At 44.5% G+C, this 22,032-nt stretch overlaps 1 protein-coding gene across 3 annotated transcripts in view; it reads left to right on the top strand.

Annotated features, from left to right (window-relative positions):
- PRKN (parkin RBR E3 ubiquitin protein ligase) overlaps positions 1-15,544 on the top strand; it is a 1,378,177-nt gene extending 1,362,633 nt beyond the window's left edge. For all 3 annotated transcript variants that reach the window (XM_023223611.3, XM_023223614.3, XM_023223612.3), the window contains 2 exons: positions 3,784-3,901; positions 12,758-15,544. In XM_023223611.3, coding sequence (XP_023079379.1) covers positions 3,784-3,901; positions 12,758-12,870 — 231 coding nt within the window. In that variant the 3' untranslated portion in view covers positions 12,871-15,544. The remainder of the gene's footprint in view (positions 1-3,783; positions 3,902-12,757) is intronic.
- The last annotated feature ends 6,488 nt before the right edge of the window (positions 15,545-22,032 follow it).

Here is a 22,032-nt window from a genome sequence, read left to right as displayed (position 1 = left end):
ATAGAGTCTTGTTCTGTCACCTAGGCTGGAGTGCAGTGGCACGATCTTGGCTCACTGCAACCTCCGCCTCCCAGGTTCAAGCAATTCTCCTGCCTCAGCCTCCTGAGTAGCTGGGACTACAGGTGCCCGCCACCACGCCCAGCTAATTTTTGTATTTTTAGTAGAGATGGCACATCACCATGTTGGTCAGGATGGTCTCAAACTCCTGGCCTCGTGATCTGCCTGCCTCGGCCTCCCAAATCCATGTTTCTTTAGTGAACTTCTGTTGATGGGAAATGCTGTTTTTTATGACTGTGTTTTTATTTACGCTCATTCTTAAAAATTAATTTCGCTTGGATAGAATTCTAAGTGGGCTGGTATTTTCTGTCAGTGCTTTGAAGATACCATCACTGTCTGCCAGCACCCATGCATTAAGAAATCAGCTGGGGAAATAATTATAACTTCTTTGTAGATTTTTTTTTTTTTTTTTTTTTTTTTTTGCCATTCTCTCCAAACACCATTTCTCTCTCATGCTCTTTGTTATTTCCTTCTAGAACTCTAATTAGAAAAACATTGGACCTTCTCACCCTATCCCCCCATCTCTTAATCTCCTTTTCATATTTTTTACTTCTTGGCATTTTATGTAATTTCTTCAGCTCCATCTTTCAGTTCACAAATTCTCTCTTCATTTGTATCTAATTTGCTATGTAACTCATCAACTGAGTTTCTAATTTTAATTATTAGTGTTTCATGTCCAGAAAAATGGACAAAACAAAGAAATTTGTTTCTTTTTCACATCTCCCTGGTTAATTGTGACAGTCTCTTATTCCATTATCATGACCTTTATTTATTTAAACATAACAAACATATTTAGTTTATACTCAGTTGGGTTTTTTTGAGACAAAGTCCCACTCCATCACTGGGGCTGGAATGCAGTGACAAAATCTCGACTCACTGCAACCTCTGCCTCCCAGATTCTTCTCCGGCCTCAGCCTCCCAAGTAGCTGGGACTACAGGTGCACACCACCAAGCTAGGCTAATTGTTGTGTTTTTAGCACATACAAGGTTTCACCATGTTGGCCAGGCTGGTCTCGAACCCCCAGCCTCAAATGATCCACCCGCCTCAGCCTCCCAAACTGCTGGGATTACACTGGCCATTCCAATATCTACAACCTTTGCTGGTTAGATTCTGCAGTTTCTGTAATTCTGTGACTTTCACTCATGTAGCTAGTTTTCTTCTACATTAGGTGACTTTTTAACTTTTTTATTGTGATCCCAGATTTCTTAGAATTGTATTTCTGTAATTTCTTTGAGGTTTGGCTTTTTTACATGCTGTGCTCCACAAAAGATATTTTCGCTTACGCTTGGTTCCAGGGTATACTGCCAATCTGGTAATATTTCAAATTAATTTTTGGCTTGAGGTTTTTTAAAGCTAATCAGATAGGATGAATTATTTTCACCAACCCTCGCGTCCAAGGCCTGATGATTAGGAATGTTCAGAAAAATGTTTTCCAAACCTGCTGCATCACAGAACCCAGCCTGAGTGGTCTCAGCATGTATCTATCACTTCTCTCTTCTGGACAGGCTTTCGCCCCAGCTTCCTCCACTAAGAACGTCACCCTCAGAAGTCCAGGTCCTCTGTGTATAGTAAAACTGGATTCTACCTCCCACCCTGCGACAACCGGAGGCTTTGTCTCCTGCCTGTGCCCTTAGGGCCTGGGAAGACCCGGATGATGGGCACCCGGGACTAAGAAGATAGTCCCACAGCAAATGCCAGGCTCCTTCCTCCCAAACCAGGAGGATTTGCTGTCTTTAAGGATTTCCTTTACCTTCCCACCCTATCAGCCACATGTTCAGAAAAGATTTTTTTCCATATTTGATCCAGCATTTTTAGGTGTGTGGACCTGGGAGAAATTGCCCTTCGCATGCAGAATGCCATGTTTTGCTAAAAAATGGCATTTTGAAATTATTTTCCAATAGGTAAAATTGTATTTTTCTCCAATTTGTATGACTTGCCAACTTGCCACCAGCAAGCAGTAGTAAACCACTGCTACAGAGCTACAGACTCCTAGACCTGAAAAAGAACAGTGTGGAATGAGGCAGGGGTGGTACTGGGGTGCACGTCGGTGGGGGGGATGGGTGTTTGCTACGTGTCACTGATAGTTAGGACCACACATGACTCTGGTGACTGGAAGATGCGTCATGAAGACACATACCTAGTTACCAAGTTGTGAAATGGCCCTCACTAACCACAGCGCCTTCACTGGGCCTCTGCCGTGAGTGGATCTTAGCAAAGGAAGCACTCATTGACCTACCGTTGCCTTCTAGCAGCTGAGTCCGTGTTATTCTAACAAAGTATTCACAAATCACGTGACACCCTGGCAGTTAGCAAAGGATGTTTCCTTTATGCCCATGATGGGTCATTAACAGAAATGAAATTGGCTTCACCCAGTGACCAGCCCTAGGCAAAGCTTGTCTGTGGTGCCCCCACCACCGTCAGGGATGCCCCCATGTGCCCTTCCCATTTCACAGGGTCCTATTCTGGATGACTGAAAGTTTAGTGCCTTCCTGGGCTGTGTCATTCATTCATTCACTTGGCTAAAATGTACTAAGCACCTGCTGTGTACCAGATGCTATGCCAGAAATGAGATGTGAGGATGTCTGAAGCGTGATCTTGGCCCTGGAAGAATTCACTTTCCACGGAAATAACAGAAACATGGGCACTAATTCCTAAAGAAACTATTAAATGCAGCACAGTTATTCTCATCATGATACTTCATCCACAAAGATTCAAAAACTTTAACATTTCAAAAAGGTTTGGAATTCGAAAGTGAAATGGAAATGACAAAGTTTGGATTCATGTTTTTGGTGATGCTTCATCTTATCTGGGGATAATCAGCAAATGACTGGTCCTTAAGGTCACAGATGCCAACCACAGCCAGCCCAGGACCTCTTGCTTCCACTCCCACCAGAAAACCTCCTTATACATGATGGTGCAGGCACCACCCAGCTCTCGGTGACATGAATAAGGTCAGCGAACGTATTTAAAAGCTTGCCACACTGGAGTCCTCCATACCCTCAATGCACAAGGCATTTCATCTAGGAGATGAGGACTGTCAGAGAGCTTAGGGAATGTTTCCAGAGTCACCCCTCTGGGTGGAGCTGGGATTTGAACCAGACAGCTGGCTCCAGAGCCGAGCCACAATCTTCACTCACAGCTCCCACTGCCCTCTCCGGCACATCGACTTCATTTCCTGTTCTTGCTCCTGTCCCTTCTGTGACAACATTTGGAGTTCCCCATTTGGCAGGTGCAAGGAAGGATAACAAGATGTAGAGCAAAGTTTAAAAGCAAAGAATCCAGAGTCACACTGATGCTCCCATTTACTAGCTTTGGGCCAGGTTTTCACCCATCTAATCCTCGATGTGAAATAAAAACTAGACACTCATTCACATCTGATGAAGTGTCTAATGAGAAGTATATTTGAGCATTGATCACCTTGCCTGCATATTAAGCACCTGATAGGTGTTATTTATTACAATTATGCAAAACAACAGAATAGAGGAGCTCACACTACAAAACTGAACAATCTCTTCCCCGCTCCAACGCATACGCCACATGCCAGGGACGGCGTCGCCATCTGCCCAGTAGCTGTCTAGCATTTGTCAAGTGCATTGATGTTTAGGCTTCTTGCCCGAAGGCACTCCTGTCTTCAAGAATTTCCTGTACCAGCGTACAGGGAACCTAAACCTCGATCCCAGTAATAGAAAGCTGAGATTAAATGCCTTTCCTCTTTGCTTACCCAGGCCTACAGAGTTGATGAAAGAGCCGCAGAGCAGGCTCGTTGGGAAGAAGCCTCCAAAGAAACCATCAAGAAAACCACCAAGCCCTGTCCCCGCTGCCATGTACCAGTGGAAAAAAATGGTGAGTCTGCTGAGCAGAGAATGAGGATGTCATGGGCTCTGTGGGGAGAATCATGCCAGTCAGGGATCCCAGGATTAAATGAGATGCTGTCTGAAGGTGCCTGGTGTGTTGAGTAACCTCTTGATAAATGTTACCCGTTATCATTATTATTATTGTTTTTGCTACACAGAAATATTTAATGAGTGAGTAGTTCCATGGCTATGTGAGGCACACAGTTAGCATTTATGTGGTTGGAAAGGGAATAAATATAGAAACTAGAGCCAAGATATGGAAGGTGGTTGAGGATAAGTGGCAGTCAGGAGGCAGCTGTGGTTTCTCCAGCCTCCCTGGTGACCTTCCCCAGCAGTGAGGCTGCACCATACGACCCTGTTGTCTGCCAGCCGTCAGTCTGTAGCCTTCCCCAGCTTTGCAACACTATTCAAAATTAAACTCCCGTCTATATTTAAAGATCCCTGTGGCCTGCCCCTGATGACTCACAGTACCAATGGGGGACTTCCTGCTGTCTATCCTGGACATGCCACTCAGGGCAAAGCCATCACAACCAGTGGTCAGAGAGCCCGTTCTCAATGCGATGCACTTGTGCATGTGCAAAAGGCAGAGTCAGCAGCACCATCACAGATGAGCGATGACACGAAGCCAGCTGTAGCCTCTCCCAGCTTCTCCTCAATGGGCATCAGCGATGCCCTGGCTGGCAGGTTGCCCAGAGCTGACTTGCGGGAGGGAAGCCCGGCCATCCTAGGATTGGGCACTCAAGCCTCTCTCTTTTCAGTTGTGCCCTTCGGGAAGTCTTCATTAATGCAAACAAGAGTTCAAACATTAATGCTTGAACACATCCCAGAGCCGCAGGTGCTGGCTTCGCTCAGTCCAAATCCTTAGTGCTGGATCAGTGGCTTCCTGCAGAGAAAATAAAGAATTTACCCAGCATGTCCTTATTATTCCGTTGCATGCAGCAATGCTCCTAGAAAATGCAGAGATTGGCATGCACCTATAAAGAGCAGAAGGCATCGATGGGATAGAAGGAAAGAGCTTCTCTAGTCTCCACCGCCACTCACTGGTTAGCAGGTTGCACTGGGAAATGGGAGGGAAAGAACACGGAAGGAGTTCTTCCTTCCCAGGAGAAGATGTATGATGGTTTGGGATCACAGGCCTGGTATTTCACTGACAAGGGTGTAAAGCACAGAGATTAGATAGTCTGGATCTGTCGCCCAGGCTGGGGTGCAATGGCGCGATCTCAGCTCATTGCAACCTCCACCTCCCGAGTTCAAGAGATTCTCCTGCCTCAGCTTCCCAAGTAGCTGGGACTACAGGTATACGCCCACACGCCCAGCTAATTTTTGGATTTTTTAGTAGAGATGTGGTTTCACTGTATGTCGGCCAGGTTGGTCTTGAACTCCTGATCTCAGGTGATCTACCCGCCTTGGCCTCCTAAAGTGTGAGCCGTGCCCGGCCTTAATTTTTTGTTTGTTTTGTTTTTTAATAATAATTCTCAAGGTTGGTGAGGACATCATAAGTTAGCATAACTTTTCTGGAAACCACTTTGGCAATACATATATAAAGACTTTATATTATTTGACCCAATAATTCTACCTCTGAAAATCTATCCTAAAGAAATAACCTGAAATATATAATATACAAACACCCCCCCCACCCCCACACACATTTTAGGAAAAAAGGTGCCAACTGCAGCATTATTTATAGTACAGTAAACTCAAAATCATCTAAGTGTCTAATGGCCTCAGTATGAGAAAGATTGGTTTATTTTGTGATAAATCGTGGTAAAGCATCACACAGCCCCACATTGCAGTGTTGCAGGAATTAGGACTCTGCCATGGACTGTGGCTGTGTGAGCACCAGTTTCCTCACTCATAAGATGGATTTCAACAGGACTTCCTCACAGCCTGGGCAGGAGGAGTAACGGAGACAGTATATCAAATGCACTGCATGAGACGTGTGCTGGTTCGTGTAGATGAAGAAGTTATGAAGGCATGGAGGAAAGGTTTACATCCATCCTAAGTGAGAAATCAGAATTCCAAAGCAAGTGGTACATGATGTCAGTTTTGAAATAAGTGTATGTATGGGAAGAAATAGAATCAGAAGAAAAAGACTGGAAACAAGATGTTACCATGTCATAGTGAGTAGCTCTAGGCATGACAGGGTCAAAGAGGACTTTATTTCTTTGTGTGCTGTTCTGTAATAAACATGTGTGTTGTATGACCTTAGAGAAAAAATTAGTAAAAATCAGCCAGGTCTCTGTCTTCAGTGGGGCTCCTTAAACACCCACCCATGCTCCCTCTTCTGCCAGGTGTCACAGGCACGGCAGGTGGAGAATTTACCCAGCGGGTCTGGGGTCCATGGCTTAGTGGCCTCCTCGTTAGCCCAGGCTCTGGTGGTGGCAGTTTGCAAGATAAGACGTGGTCAGTGAGGCTGGGTGTGGTGGCTCACACCGGTAATCCCTGTCTCCACTAAAAATAGAGAAGTTAGCTGGGCATGGTGGTGCATGCCTGTAGTCCCAACTACTTGGGAACCTGAGGCACGAGAATTACTTGAACCTGGGAGGCAGAATGTGCTGTGAGCTGAGATCACGCCACTGACACTCCAGCCTGAGCGACAGAGCGAGACTCTGTCTCAAAAAAAAAAAAAAAAAGGAAGTGGTCAGCGAGCCTGGACCTGTTGCTTTCTGTTTTTCTCCTCCGTGGTTGTTTGGTTCAGCACTTACTATCAGTTTGTGGGGACACCTGAGACACTTCGCCTTTGTGACACGTAACACACAGCCCAGTCTTGTGGCCTTAAATACTATCCCTGTACTGATGGCTCCCAAATCTACACCCCACCCTCATCTCATCCCCGGGTCCGACTCAAATAGCCAGCTGCTTCCTTAGTGTCTCACTGACTGTTCAATGGACAGCTCAAATTTTACAAAGCAGAGCGCTAGCTGCTCCTAGAAAACCTTTTCGTCTAGAGCGCACCCCACCTCCGTCAACAGCACCGCCCAGTTCCTCAAGCCACTAAGCTACAGCTCATCCTTCATTCTACCCATTTCCTTACGCCCCGGTCACCACGGCCTTCCCCGTGCTCTGATCCAGCATATGCCCAGCTCTGACCCCACATCCCCAGCCAGTGCCCTGCTTGCCCACCTCTTCTTCCAAGTACAGCCTCCCAAAGGGGCTCTCGCCTCCACTCTCGCATATTTACGATCCATCCTCTACATAGACGCGTAGACTTCTCAAAGGCCAGGTGAGTCCTGCCCTTCTCCCCGGGGGTCCCCACTGACATTGCAACCACACGGGCCCCACTCCCACTCCCGCAGTCCTCCCCAGGACGCTTCTGTGTCGTCATTGCCCACGGCTGGCTCCTTCCTGTCTTTCAGATCTCAGCCCAGCTGACCTCTTCTCAGTGAGACCGCCCCTGCCACCCTGCCAAAGACCCCTGCCCTCCTGTGGGGGGCGCTGTCAGCACCACCCGACCTCTGGAGGGGGCAGCACTGCCGTTTCCTCTGCGGGGGGCCTGCCTGCGGATGGCCTTGAGCTCTCTGGGCAATCACCTCTGCCAAGAGAATTAGTTCTGGCTCCCTCCCCCTCCCCAGAGAGCTCGTGTCCCATGACTGCTGCTTGGAGGTGGTCATAATACCCAACCCAGTAACCGAATTCAGGACCACCCCGAGAGCTGCCGCAGCCCCGGAGCTCCTGGGCGTCAGCTGAGGCCTCTCAGGCTGTGCCTGAGCTGGGCTTCTCCTCTGCCCAGCCTGCCTTCCTCCCTTTCCATCTCAGCGTCGGCTTCCTCCTTTACCCAACGAGTCCCACCCACCCACCAGTTTAATTATAATTTCATAGCACCACCTCCTTCCCAGATCATTGCTTACTTTGTTCATGTACACGTTTGCTGTCTATCGCCGTTTAGAACATAAGCCGGTGAGATCAGGGACCTTGACTGTCTAGGCTGCAATCCCAGAAGAGTGCCCGGACAATAAATATTTACCGAATTAAAACTTAGCTTGTAAGCCGGGTGCAGTGACTCACGCCTGTAATCCCAACACTTTGGGAGGCCAAGGCTGGCGGATCACTTGAGTTCAAGAGTTCAAGACCAGCCTGGCTAACACTGTGAAACCCTGTCTCTAGTAAAAATACAAAAAAAAAAAAAAAAAAAAAAAGCTGGGTGTGGTGGCAGGCACCTGTGATCCCAGCTACTCGGGAAGCTGAGACACAAGAATCAGTTGAACCCAGGAGGTGGAGGTTGCAGTGAGCCAAGATTGCACCATTGCACTTCAGCCTGGGTGACACAGTGAGACTCCGTCTCAAAAAAATAAATAAAACACAAACAAAAACTTAGCTTGTAAACAGTTTAGAGAAAGACACATAAACAGATCTTTTTAATAAAATAATATAGGGAAGAAAGCTATCAGGGCACACAGACCCGGAGGAGGAGGCTTCCTGGAAGAGACGATACCAGTCAAGAATTGAAGAATGGGCAGATATGAGCGAGGCAAGGAGGAGCAAGAGGAGGCATCCTAGGCCCCAGGACTGCATGAGCAAAGGCACCGGTGTGCACGACGCAGTGTGTGGAGGCAGCCCCTGCTGCTGGTGTTCCAGGCACCACACAGGAGCCTCAGCTGAAGCAGTGGGTAGGATGCAGAATGTAGGTCCCCGAACCGCAGGTTTGGGGCTTGGACTTGATCCTGTGAGGCAGGGAGATATTCTATGGTGAGAAGCAGGAAAATTATTCATCAGATCTGCCCTGGGCTCAGAACACGCCGGCGCCTCCAAAGATGGAGTTGTAGGAGTCATATGGTTCGTGACTGTAAGAAAGTTTCTCCCCGTCAGGCTGTTTCTTGGAAATATTGTGATGTACTATAAATGAAAGCACTGATTTTTTACCTCCAGATTTTTAACTTACAAATAGAAAAGCTGAGACTTGAAGCTTATTAGCGATGGCCTAAACTGTTTAAAAGTGCATCACTATAACTGAAACAAGACAGCCTCTATGACCAAGGATGTTACCTGGTTCTCATCAAGGTTCATGGCCTGTTACATACTCAGTTGTGTTTCAAGAATGCCCTTCTTCCCTCAGAGAAGCTGAATGATAATGCGAGGAGTTTCCATTTTAAGCACAGGCTAAACCCTGGTACTTTCTCCTATAATCCCCTCCAGTTTCCAGAAATTTCTTCACTTCCATCTCAAGCAGATGAGATCCTGGCTCCATTCCCTGACTGAGTGTGTGGTGCTCCTTAAATTTGCCTTCAGGTTGTTCAGGGACTTCCACGCTCTCATTAAATCTAATGGAAGAATTGCTGGGCGGAGCCACGATGTCAAATGCCTGGCATAGGCTGAGCTTTTCATGGTTTGAGTGTCCATCTGCAGACAGAACTCACTACAAAGGAAGCCACATTCCCTTCATGTCTGTATCCACAAATCTGCATGAAGTTTCAGTGGCTTCCTGTATGCATTTACTTTTAAGCTGGCAAAGCTTTTAGAATTGTGGTCCTCCATGCTCCTCCATAGCCTGGGGTCTAGCTATATGGCCTTGTGTATATTAAGCACTAGGGAGGAAAGAAAGTTAATCACGTGAATATCCTCTCTTCCCATTTCCATTCTTACTGTACCAGGCCATTGTAATTCTAGCTTCTGTAACAAGATATTATTTACAATGCTAGTATCCCAGATGCATTAAATGCTTGGTATTCATTTTTGGCATTCCGTCTCAGTGTAGAACAAACAACATGCTTCTTCTATTCTCTCATTCAATAACAACAGTCAGCACAGAAGACTTCTGTGAGGGAATGTGCGGGGGTTTTTCCCCATGCACCAAGCAAGCAATCGGTTCTGCAGTGCACCTGGGTGGAGTGTCCTGCTCTTCAACCCTGGCGCTGTCTACCAGGAAATAGTGTCTGATCCCTCAGGCTGGGGGCTTAGTCCCACAGGACTGCCAGACACCGGTCGCAAGTCTGGGCTTCCGGAACTTCTGATCGACCAACTTCAAATTGGGATTCCCATGACTCCTTCTTTGGGTTCTGTTATTTGCTACAGTGGCTCACAGAACCCAGGGAAACACATTTACCACTTTATTATAAAGGACATTACAAAAGATACAGATAAAGAGATGCAGAGGGCGAGGTATGGGGGAAGGGTGGCGGAGCTTCCAAGCCTTCCCTGGGTGCCCCACCCACCAGAAACCTCCATGTATTCAGCAGCCTCCATGTGTTCAACAAACCCTGTCTTCTGGGGCCCTCTGTGGAGACTTCCTGGGATAGGCATGATGGAAGCATGGACAGACGTGTTGAAATGCGATGGGACAGAAAGGCTTTGATCTCAGGCTAATAGATGGAGTGGGGGAACCCTGCAAGGCCTGCTGGTCTAGATTCTTCTTGGCCTCTCTGTGCAGCATTCCTTCCTCCAGGGCATGGACAGGACTCTTTCTGAAATCCGGGTCTTATAACCCACAGTCAGAACAGCAGCGGAAGGTTCCAGTCCTGCCCTGGGCTGGTAAAAGGTCAAGGAAAGGTCAGAGGGAGAGATTCTCTTTCCTGGGGCCTGTTTCTGAGGCCTGAATTGCCCCAACATTATAACAAAAGACCGTAACAAGAGCTATGGGAGTTATGAGTTAGGGCCTGTGTATGAAAAACACATCTATCAGCCGGGCGTGGTGGCTCATGCCTGTAATCCCAGCACTTTGGGAGGCCAAGGTGGGCAGATCACAAGGTCAGGAGTTTGAGCCTGGTCAACATGATGAAACCTCGTCTCTACTAAAAATATAAAAAGTAGCCAGGCGTGGTGGCAGGTGCCTGTAATTCCAACTACTCGGGAGGCTGAGGAAGGAGAATCGCTTGAACCCGGGAGGCGGAGGTGGCAGTGAGCCCAGATTGTGTCCCGTACTCCAGCCTGGGCGACAGAGCGAGACCCCGTCGCAAAAATAAATAAATAAATAAATAAATACACACACACTCTCTTCAAATATATTTATGTTTATATATGCTTACATATATTAAATATCACAATAGGAAACTTTCTTACCCTTTCATTTAGAATTGCTTTAACAGTTCATTAAGTTTTAATGTATTGCTCAATAATTTTGATTGAATATATTTTACAATACATGATATAATAATATTTATGATATGATAAAATATTATATTTTGGAGAAACTTAAGTGGTTTTATAATGTCACACCATGTAACATATTATTTACATCATAAATATACAACCATTCAATATGTGCTGAAAATGGTACAAACCTAAGTGGAAAGTATGAAGGTAAAAGTGTTGTAAGTTTTCTCCTTTATTTTCCACACATCTGTAATTTATGATCTTTAAAGCAAGCCAGAAAGAATTAGGAAAACAGAGGATTTTACATGTAGGCAAGTTATCTTAAAATAAATGCCTATTCTTATATATTCATAAATATTTTAAATTAGTGTAAGTTCTCATGCCAGGTTTCTAATAATAAAAGTGAGATAGCACCAAAGCAATTACTTGGAAAATTTGGCAGGAAAAATCAATTAACAAGATAATTGGTAAGAGTGAGTAATGGAGCACCATCAACACTAGGGAGGATTCAAGTCAAGAAACTGCATTTGCTGGGGTTATCCAGGAAATTTGGACAGAAGCAGTTCTCTGTACATCCTCATACAATCACTTCCTCCTCCCTTCAGTTCCCCGACGGCGGCTGAAGCAGGGGTGTCTGCGCTCCAGAAACTCATGGAGTCTATGTTTAACAACTGAGGGAGGTGAATAATTCCAAAATAAGTCCCAAGATAAGGGACTTTTCCTCTCATGCTGAAAAGAACCCATTCTGTGAAAGAAGGGACATTGGAATCACACAGTCCTTGGTGAAATCATTGTCTTCACCATTTAAAAGTGCTTCACCTTGGGGAAATTCTATAGCAGAGTGATGCTCTTATCTCAAAGTGCTTTGGTAAGCGAATGAGATAATATACATAGAATACCTAGCATTGTTGGTAACTTCCTTGCTATCCCTCTCATCTTAATTAAAATTTTGGATAGCATTAAGGAACATATTCCCTATTAAAAATAATATGCTGGCTGGGTGCAGTGGCTCACGCCTGTAATCCCAGCACTTTGGGAGGCTGAGGTGGGAGGATCACCTGAGGTCAGGAGTTCGAGACCAGCCTGGCCAACATGGCAAAACCCTGTCTGTACTAAAAATACAAAAATTAGCTGGGCGTGGTGGTGGGCACCTGTAATCCCAGCTACTCGGGAGGCTGAGGCCAGAGAATCACTTGAACCTGGGAGGTGGAGGTTGCAGTGAGCCGAGATCACGCCACTGCACTCCAGCCTGGAGGACAAGAGCAAAACTCCATCTCAATAATAATAATAATAATAATAGAAATAATAATAATTATAATATGCTATCCCAGTTCCTGTTTCATGAATTTGGCCAAGCCAAGTAAGTAGCACTATAGAAAGAGCAAAAACAAATCAAAATATATTTAAATTATTTACATTATACTGTTATATCAAATTTTATTAATTAATATATTTAAATATAAATATATTAATATTTTAAATATATTTAAATGAGGAATTGACCCCTATCTGTGAAACATGAAGCATTTGTCTCTAAATCCCGTTTCAGGAGAATAAAGTCAGATTTACAAATAAAATGTGTTACCGACAAAAGTGACATACTTCAACTTCATTCGTTTCTTAATGAATATCATCACTTTAGAGCTGCCCTGTTGTGCTTTCTGATTTTTTTCCCTCAGTTCAGTTTCTCTCTGCCCTTGTATTGCTTGTTATTATTCACTTAGAAAGTGATGTCTAGGCTAGCGTGTTGGTTTGGGAATGCGTGTTTTCCAGGTATTTGCTGCGAACCCACCACACCTTTGTTTTCTCCCCACAACAGGAGGCTGCATGCACATGAAGTGTCCGCAGCCCCACTGCAGGCTCGAGTGGTGCTGGAACTGTGGCTGCGAGTGGAACCGCGTCTGCATGGGGGACCACTGGTTCGACGTGTAGCCAGGGCAGCCAGGCACCCCATCGCCCCAGCCTGGGGGAGCATACAGTGTCCTACCTTCATTTGCTAATTCTCTTTTCAAACACACACACACACACACACACACACACACACACACACACACACACACTTCAGGTTTTTTTCAAAGTCCAACTACAGCCAAATCACAGGAGAACCTCCTGGATCCCTTTCACTATGTCCATGAAAAACAGCAGAGCAAAATTACAGAAGAAGCTCCTGAATCCCTTTCAGTTTGTCGACACAAAACAGCAGAGCCGTCTGTGACACCAGCAAGAGGTGCTCTCAGCCTCAGGATGACACAAATCCCGGAGCACAGATTCAAGTGCAATCCATGTATCTCGTATGGGTCGTTCTCACCTGAATTCAAGTCAGGCAGAATGAGTAGCTGGAGAGAGAGTTCTCGCGTTTAATATCCTGCATTTTACCTTGAGTAAATACCGTGAAGATGGCATCGACAAGGTATTTCTCTGTAAAATGAACTGCAGTGGCTTCTCAAAACTAGACTCATGGCTTTAACAGTAATGTTCTTATTTAAATTTTCAGAGAGCATCTATTCCCGAAGAACCACAGGCAATAGTCAAAAAAATGTGTTTATCCTTAAGAATTCCATCTCTATAAATTGCATTAATGAAATGTCAACTATGCATAAATCAACTTGTCAACTAAGTGAGAAATTATGAAAGTTAATTTGAATGTTGAATGTTTGAATTACAGGGAAGAAATCAAGTTAATGTACTTTTCTTCCATTTCATGATTTGCAACTTTAGAAAGAAGTTGTTTTTCTGAAAGTATTACCAAAAAATCTATAGTTTGATTTTGAGTATTCATTTTGCAGCTTGGAGATTTTGCTAACACATTTAACTCCACTGTAAATTTAATGGATAATGTGCCTATAAAGGAGACATGTTTAGAAATGATTTCAAAATGATATTCAATCTTAACAAAAGTGAACATTATTAAACCAGAATCTTTAAAGAGGAGCCTTTCCAGAACTACTGAAATGAAGGCGTGCCTGACTGTCTCCATCAGAATAGTCTATGCCCCTTTGGCACACCCTCTCCATCCAATCTGCAAGACCCGGGGAGCTCTGCACACCCAGGGGTTCCCCAGGAGAGACCTTCTCTTAGGACAGTAAACTCACTAGAATATTCCTTATGTTGACGTGGATTGGATTTCAGTTCAATCAAACTTTCAGCTTTTTTTCCAGCCATTCACAGCACAATCAGAAGATTAACAACACGACATGCGGCAAACCTCATGTTCTTACGCACACTACGCAGAAGAGAAAGCACAACCACTATCTTTTGTTCTACTTGTATTGTCTGACTTCTCAGGAAGATCGTGGACATAACTGAGGGCATGAGTATCACTAGCACATGGAGGCCCTTTTGGATTTAGAGACTCTGTAAATTATGAAATCGGCAACAGGGCCTCTCTTTTTAGATGTAGCACCTGAAATCCTTGCTGGAGGAAAGAGAGGGGATGAAATCAAATTTTCCACATCCCGGGACACCTGTCCCTCTTTTCCTAACTGCCTGAGATAATCCATTTCTTCCAGTCACCCGGGACAGTCCTGTCCTCTCAGAGGCCTGCACTGAGGACAGACTGGGCTCTGCGGCAGCCACATCAGCATCCACAGCTTCATGTGGCTTCACTGTCTGAAGATCTGCCGACACCAGCATGGCCCCACGGTGACAACAGACCTGCGACAGGAAGCCCAAAGCTCACATCGAAATGGTAGAGAGATCAAAGTCTCTATAGTAAGGGAAAAAAAGAGAGGTCGCAGGCATGAGCCCCAGCAGCCAGTGGCTTGTGTCCACACGGAGTCCAGACCCTGATCAGGGCCTGACTTAGTGTTGCGGGCAATCCCACTAAATTGCAGTTCCTTACACTGGCCCGATGCGACAAATCAGGTGGCTCCCTTCTGTCACAGGAACCACACAGTGTTTCCCATCATCCATAGCTTTCTTCCTGATGATGTTTGCATGATTGCGCCTTCCCAGCCTGCATGCTGCGCTGGGCTTGCGGTGCCTGAACAAAGTTTGCTCCCACGAGCTCAGGCACCCTAGGAACCCCTGTTAAACTATTAGACTGTCCAGCTTGGTCTCCTTTCCTTTCTTAGTGGTGGTCTTTTCCCTTTCCAGAATAGAACAGTGATTCTTAAAATAAGTTAGAGCAGACTGGGCGCAGTGGCTCATGCCTGTAATCCCAGCACTTTGGGAGGCTGAGGTGGGTGGATCACGAGGTCAGGAGTTCAAGACCAGCCTGGCCAAGACGACGAAACCCCATCTCTACTAAAAATACAAAGTTAGCTGGGCGCGGTGGCAGGCGCCTGTAATCCCAGCTTCTCGGGAGGCTGAGGCAGGAGAATCACTTGAACCCAGGGAGCAGAGGTTGCAGTGAGCCAAGATGGCGCCACTCTGTTACCTGAGCAACAGAATGAAACTCCGTCTCAAAAAAAAAAGCAAAATCATCCACTACACATGAACATGAATCACAGTATTATTTGCACAGGAAGGGTGTAACAAAATATGAATGTATCAAAAAATAGAAAATAAAGTCTTTGCAGAAAAAATCTGTTTCCTGTGACATGTGTTGAGATTATCTGACAACTCTAAGATTGTACTTAAATTGTCGATAAAAGCATCAAAAGAGCTTCTGAGTCCTGTCTTTGAAGATACATTTTCAATCGATGTAAAGGGTGAGGGAGGGAATCACAGACTGTGTTACTCCATGGGCCTCACTTGTGGCCTGGAGGAATTGCCTGGTGATGAAATGGCCATTCTCATATCAACTCCAAGCTCCAGATTAACCCTGGCTGTTTCTCTTTGTTAAATAAGAGCAGTTTTTTTAAGGCTATCAAAATTTGAAAGGGTTCCAAAAAGCAAACCCTCATTCAAAAAAAATCTAAAAGTTACTTTCTTGCCTTACTAGCAAAATTTTCTAATAAGTGTTTAAAAGAGAAGTTTGCATTGGAAAAGACTATGTAAAAGGATTTTTTTCTCTCATGTCATTCTAGAAAATTTCAGTGACTTTGCATTGCTGTCAATGTGGGTGTGTTGACGCTGCATTTTCAAAGAACTGCTTTAGTGGCCACGCATTGTTTATTTCACAATGAGCCCATGGTGGAGGGATCTGGAATGGAACATTCCGAGATAGGGCCTGTACATACATTAGGAAAAGAGGCACTCACTGAGGTCCCCTGGGTGCCAGTAGCCACAGGAAACACTCCGAGGAAGTGCAAAGGTCATGGGAATGGTGGCCCAGGTGATGATAGAGCAAGAGGCAGCCGAGAAAGTGGGTGAGCTCCGGGCGCCAGGGTGGGAACCCCACCTCCAAAACTCACCTGTGTAAGAACTTTGGGGACAATAATAGCATGCACCACATTAGGTTGTTGTGACGATTCATTAATTTACCTAAAGCACTTAGAACAGTGCATAGGATAAAGGAAGCACTGTGTAATTGTTCGCTATTATTAAAAAATGAACCAGTCATTGGAAACTACAGAATAAAATAACAGAAAACACAAAACTAATGCAAAGTGATGACAAGTGCCAGGAATATCTATTTGAGTACACAGTTGTAGATTTAGGGATTCATGCTGGAGGCGGGTGACTCATGTTGCATATACATGTATTGCATTATCTTCTAGGCAGTCCCAGAGGTGTTCCTATAAAGGTAAGTTGCTGTGCTAGCACCAATTTCCATAAGAGGCTGGCCGCAGTGGCTCATGCCTGTAATCCCAGCACTTTGGGAGGCCAAGACAGGCGCATCGCCTGAGGTCAGGAGTTTGAGACCTGCCTGACCAACATGGTGAAACCCCATCTCTACTAAAAATTCAAAAATTAACCAGGTGTGGTGGTGCCCACCTGTAACCTCAGCTACTCGGGAGGCTGAGGCAGGTGGGAGAATCGCTTGAACCCCGGAGATGGAGGTTGCAGTGAGCCGAGATCATGCCACTGCACTCCAGCCTGGGCAACCAAGTGAGACTCTGTCTCAACAACAACAACAACAACAAATCCACTACAAAGATAAGTCTAGCACAGACTGGAAACCATTGCTTTCAGATCAGGGTAATCTTATCTCAGAGTCCCTGAGATACCTGGTCAAAGGGATCTGCCTTGGAGCTCCTCCCCCAGCTCTCCGGTGCCTCAGGTCCTCTCAACTGAAAGCTGGATGTTCCTGAAAACTCCCACTGCATGTGCAGAATGAAACTCGACTGTGTTTCTGTGTGTAGTTTGTTTCATCCACAATTCTTGGATTTTTAATTTCAAACTCAAAGAGTGTCTTTTTTGAGAGATGCTGTTTAGCATCAAATCACCACTCAGTATTTCTCCCTGTAAGGTTTTCTTGATATTGTTTTTTTGTTTGTTTGTTTTTTGTTTTTTTGAGACGGAGTCTTTGTCACCCAGGCTGGAGCACAGTGGCACGATCTCTGCTTCCTGCAACCTCCACCTCCTGGGTTCAAGCGATTCTCCTGTCTCAGCATCCCAAGTAGCTGGGACTGCAGGCGTGCACCACGACGCCCAGCTAATTTTTGTATTTTTAGTAGAGATGGAGTTTCACAATGTTGGCCAAGATGGTCTCGATTTCTTGACCTCATGATCCACCCGCCTCAGCCTCCCAAAGTGCTAGGATTACAAGCGTGAGCCACCGCACCCAGCCTATATTTTTTTCCATTACAAAATTATTATTACATGGTTACGTGTCCATTACAGAAAGTAAAAAAGGCAAAAAAGAAAACATAAAAACTACCATCTAGAAACAATTTTGCATCTTATTTCCACTTAAAAATATATGATGAGCATCTTTCCATGTCAATAGATTTCTAAAGTGACATTTTTTCAGGAATTCATTATGATCTACTGTATGCTAATTAATTTAATAAATGTTTCTTTTACATTTCCATATGTAATTTAAAAGTCCAGGCCATGCACAGTGGCTCACGCCTATAATCTCAACACTTGAAGAGGCTGAAGTGAGTGGATCACTTGAGATCAGGAGTTTGAGACCAGCCTGGGCAACATGGTAAAACTCCATCTTTACAAAAAATACAAAAATTAGCTGGGTGTGGTGGTGGGTGCCTACAATCCCAGCTACTCGGGATGCTGAGGCAGGAGAACTGCTTGAACCCAGGAAGTGGAGGTTGCAGTGAGCCAAGATTGTACCACTGGACTCCAGTCTGGGCAACAGAGCAAGATTCCGTTTCAAAAAAATAATAATAAAATCAGGATAGTTACAGGCAAAGGGGAGTGGGTTGGTCACCCTGCCTGTGAGTAGCAGGTCGCAAGAAGCAACATGCACTCACAGGCCCCCTTGTAGGCTCAGCACCCTTTGGCTCAGGTTGCTTACTTAACAAGCTCCTACTCATCTCTGAAATTTACCCCTATCCTCCCTCAAGCCAAACTAATTAAGAGGCTGACGCTTCCCACACAGATGCCTCCCAAAGAAGCTTATCCCACTAAAAACAGGATCAACTGAAGCCTTTCAAGGCTTTATACTCCCAAGGGACTTGCCACGTGGTATTTGAGAATCTCTCAATTCTGAAACAGCTCTCTTTTAGCATCTGACTTTATCTTCAGGACCATTTCTCACGAAGGCATTTAGATGTCATGATTTCACTGGCGTTCCGGCTAGCCACCACTGAGTCTCCATTTTCTCCAGCTGATTTTCCAGGTATGAGCTCCCCTTGGGTCTCGAGGCTTGGCATGCTCTTCCCACACATCGGTCGGCTTCCTCCCTTCCTGAAGGCCTATCAGGTCAACCCGTCACATCCATAGTGCTCACCTGTATCTAGACATATTATACAGTTTACTTATGTATTAGGTTTTTGCTGGCCTCCCCAGCTAGAGTGTTAACTCCATGAGGGCGGTTCCTTGCTGTATTTGTTGATTTCACGGATGAGTAGAGGCCAATCATCAATAATCATCAGTTAAGGGGTTCATGCCATCCCCCTTCATTGCCCACCCACCTTGGATCTGTGCAAAACAATTTGAAACTGTGGGATTGTAGAACCACACATGCCAAGTGCCACCAAAGAAACTATCAGTTAGAAAAACTGCCATCGTTCCTTTTGATTTGGGTGTAACTGAAAAGTCATTATCATTTGTTTTTCTTTTCTTGCCTTTCCTGCTTATTTATTGCTCTAGGTGAAGTTTTTTTAGTCGCCAAGTTTTTTCGTTCATTTTATCTTGGTAGCCCAAACAATGTTAGTTAAAATGGGTCTCCTAGTTGGTTTAGCAAATACTAGCTACCTCTTCTCTGAAGAATGCGATGCAGCACCTCCCACCAGTTTTTTTGTTGTTGTTGTTGTTGTTGTTTGTCTCTGAAAGTAGTTGACAAATAACCCCTAGGACAGCATAATTTCCACAATAACAAAAACATAAATGCAAAAACACTTTTCAGTTTCGAGTGTTTGCAAGAACTCTAAGCACCAGGAATAAGGCACAAGATGGGAATCAGAGACCCCACGATAGAATTCAGAGACACACACAGTGATCACATCCTTGTAAGTAAGTAACTCTGAACATAGCGCATTTCTACGGTGGGTCACCAAACACCAAGAAGCAGTTGGAAGCATGCCTGGCAGTTGATAACTGGTAGTGGCCTATCAACAGCATCATTCAATCATGTCAGAGACGCTGGCCTCCCCATTCAACCCCTTAGGAGAGTCATGATTGCTTATCAGGTTCATGTGAAAGAGTGAATGACAAGGTGACAGCAACAAGGTCCTGTGGTTCCCAGACCTGCTTCATAGGTACCGCAAAACTTTTATTTGAATTGGCTCACGCATGCGTGTTTATTCCTGTCCCTGATGGTGACACTGATAGGGAAAAAAGTATTACAGAAATGGCAGTTGCAAAGTTGGCCGTGCCATGGTCATGCAAGGGAACCGTGCTGGTCTGAAAATTCTTTAGTAATAACATTATGAAATCAGAGAATCCCAGAACTCAAGTGTGTTCATGAAGACTGGAAACCATAGTTCATTCCAGGAGCCAGCAATTGCTCCTGTACAAACCAGATAGTAGATAATTTAGGCTTTGCAGGCCATAAGTCTCTACTTACGTGATAAATGGATGTGACCAAGGAGTAAGAGAGGAATCTGGGATACATCTTAAGTTCTTCCTGGATGACTGTGGGCCTGGAGTCCTGTGAGCCAGGCCGCAGAGCACAGGAGCAGAGCCAGAGCCAAGTTTGCATGTGAGAATCGGGGATGGCGGGAAAAAGGTGGCTCTATTTGCACCTGCTGGAATCTGACAGTCTGTGAGACCTCCAATGGTCAGGTTCAGTAAACACTTGAATCTTAGAAGTCCTAGAAATACTTTTTATGTAGCTCTTTATGTTACCAATGAATCATTTTTAATAAATAGACTCTTCAAAATAATAATTTTAGATGATAGCTTAAAATTGTAAAGAAATGACTCAAGAGAATTTGTTATGTCAACCTACTTGTACAAGATTAGAAGTACATCTCTAATTGCTTATTTTAGAATAAATATTTTCCTTCCAAATTCATAATCTGATCAGAGGTGAACATATAATTTCAGTGATAAGAACAGAAGCCACGGCTAAAGGACAGATGGTAAACATGGATTCCCAGGGAATCAATCCAAAGAAATAAGTAACAGCAAACAAACCAACCCTGGAGAAATTACATTTACAGTACATAAGGGGAAAAAAAAATTAGGAGGCTGGGGAAGAGAGGTTGGAAGAGGCAGAATAGTGCTTCTCACCTGGTTTTATAGAGCAGAGTTGATCCAGATTGTCTACAATTTAAACCTGTGGCTAAAAGAATATAGTCTTGACCCCTTTGTGGTTATTGTAATGATGTAACATTAGAGGCAGTTTTAGGGGACTAATCTGAAGAAATACTTACACAATTTTAGCAGTCCAGTCCATTTCATTTGTTTTATTTTTCTTCTAATTTCCTAAGAAACAAAATTATACATACATATATAAATATATATATATACATATATGTATTTTCTTTTGAGATGAAGTCTCTGTCGCCCAGGTTGGAGTGCAGTGGCATGATCTCGGCTAACTGCAACCTTCCGCCTCCCAGGTTCAAGTGATTCTCCTGCCTCAGCCTCCCAAATAGCTGGGATTACAGGCACCTGTCACCACACCCAGCTAATTTTTGTATTTTTAGTAGAGACAGGGTTTCACCATGTTGGCCAGGCTGGTCTCAAACTCCTGACTTCATGATCCACCCGCCTCTGCCTCCCAAAGTGCTGGGATTACAGGTGTGAGCCACTGCACCTGGCCAAAAATTATTATTTAACATGAAAAAAAGAGCACATATAGTATGATCTCCTTTTTATAAAATAAAATCATTGTTTTTTGGGTTTCTAGCCACCATCCATCTATCCTTCCATCTGTATGCTTGGCAAACATTGATGACTGGAATGGTGCTTACTAAAGGTGATACTGGCTTTTTGGATGATGGTGAAATTTGGGGTGCTTTTTCTTTCTTCTTTATGCTTTTCCATATCACTTGAATATTTTTATAACAAGGATGCATCATTTTCAAAGACAAAAATGAAAGTCATTACTTAAAAAAGAGAAGGCCAATAGAAATCTATCGACCAGCCTCCTTTGTGAATATGTGGTAGGGAGTTTTTACTGGGGTTCACGTGGGGAATATGGCTACACTACAGTCTCCACTTGCGTAGTCCTCAAAGGTAGAGAAGTTAACTCAAAGGTAGAGAAGTCCTCAAAGGTAGAGAAGAGGGTGCCCCAGGTGTTCTGTTAGAGTTGAAGGTGCTTCTGTTGACTTAAATATCTTCAAATGGGTCTGAGTAGTGAGTGAACTATCACCAGGCCCTCACACACCAGGTGGTGGCATGGGTGGTCACTGTGCAGATCCGATGGTGTACCTGAGGATATCTCAGGGCCTTTTTGATCAAACAATTCTATAAAGACTCTCAGGCCACAAAACCTCTTCAACTGCTGAATTTCCTTTCCTATGCCTTGCTATATCTCTATATTAATACTTGTTATTTGTACCTAATTTTGCTTGTACTATATGTGCATAAGCTAAATTATTTGCAAATGGCCCAAATAATTGAATCCCTACACATATATTATAACTTACATGTGGACATTTCAAATGAAGAATGGTAAAACCTGTTTCAACAAAA

Source organism: Piliocolobus tephrosceles, chromosome 5, assembly GCF_002776525.5.
Source record: "Piliocolobus tephrosceles isolate RC106 chromosome 5, ASM277652v3, whole genome shotgun sequence".
Taxonomy (NCBI): domain Eukaryota; kingdom Metazoa; phylum Chordata; class Mammalia; order Primates; family Cercopithecidae; genus Piliocolobus; species Piliocolobus tephrosceles.
This window is presented reverse-complemented; position numbering and strand designations above follow the sequence as displayed.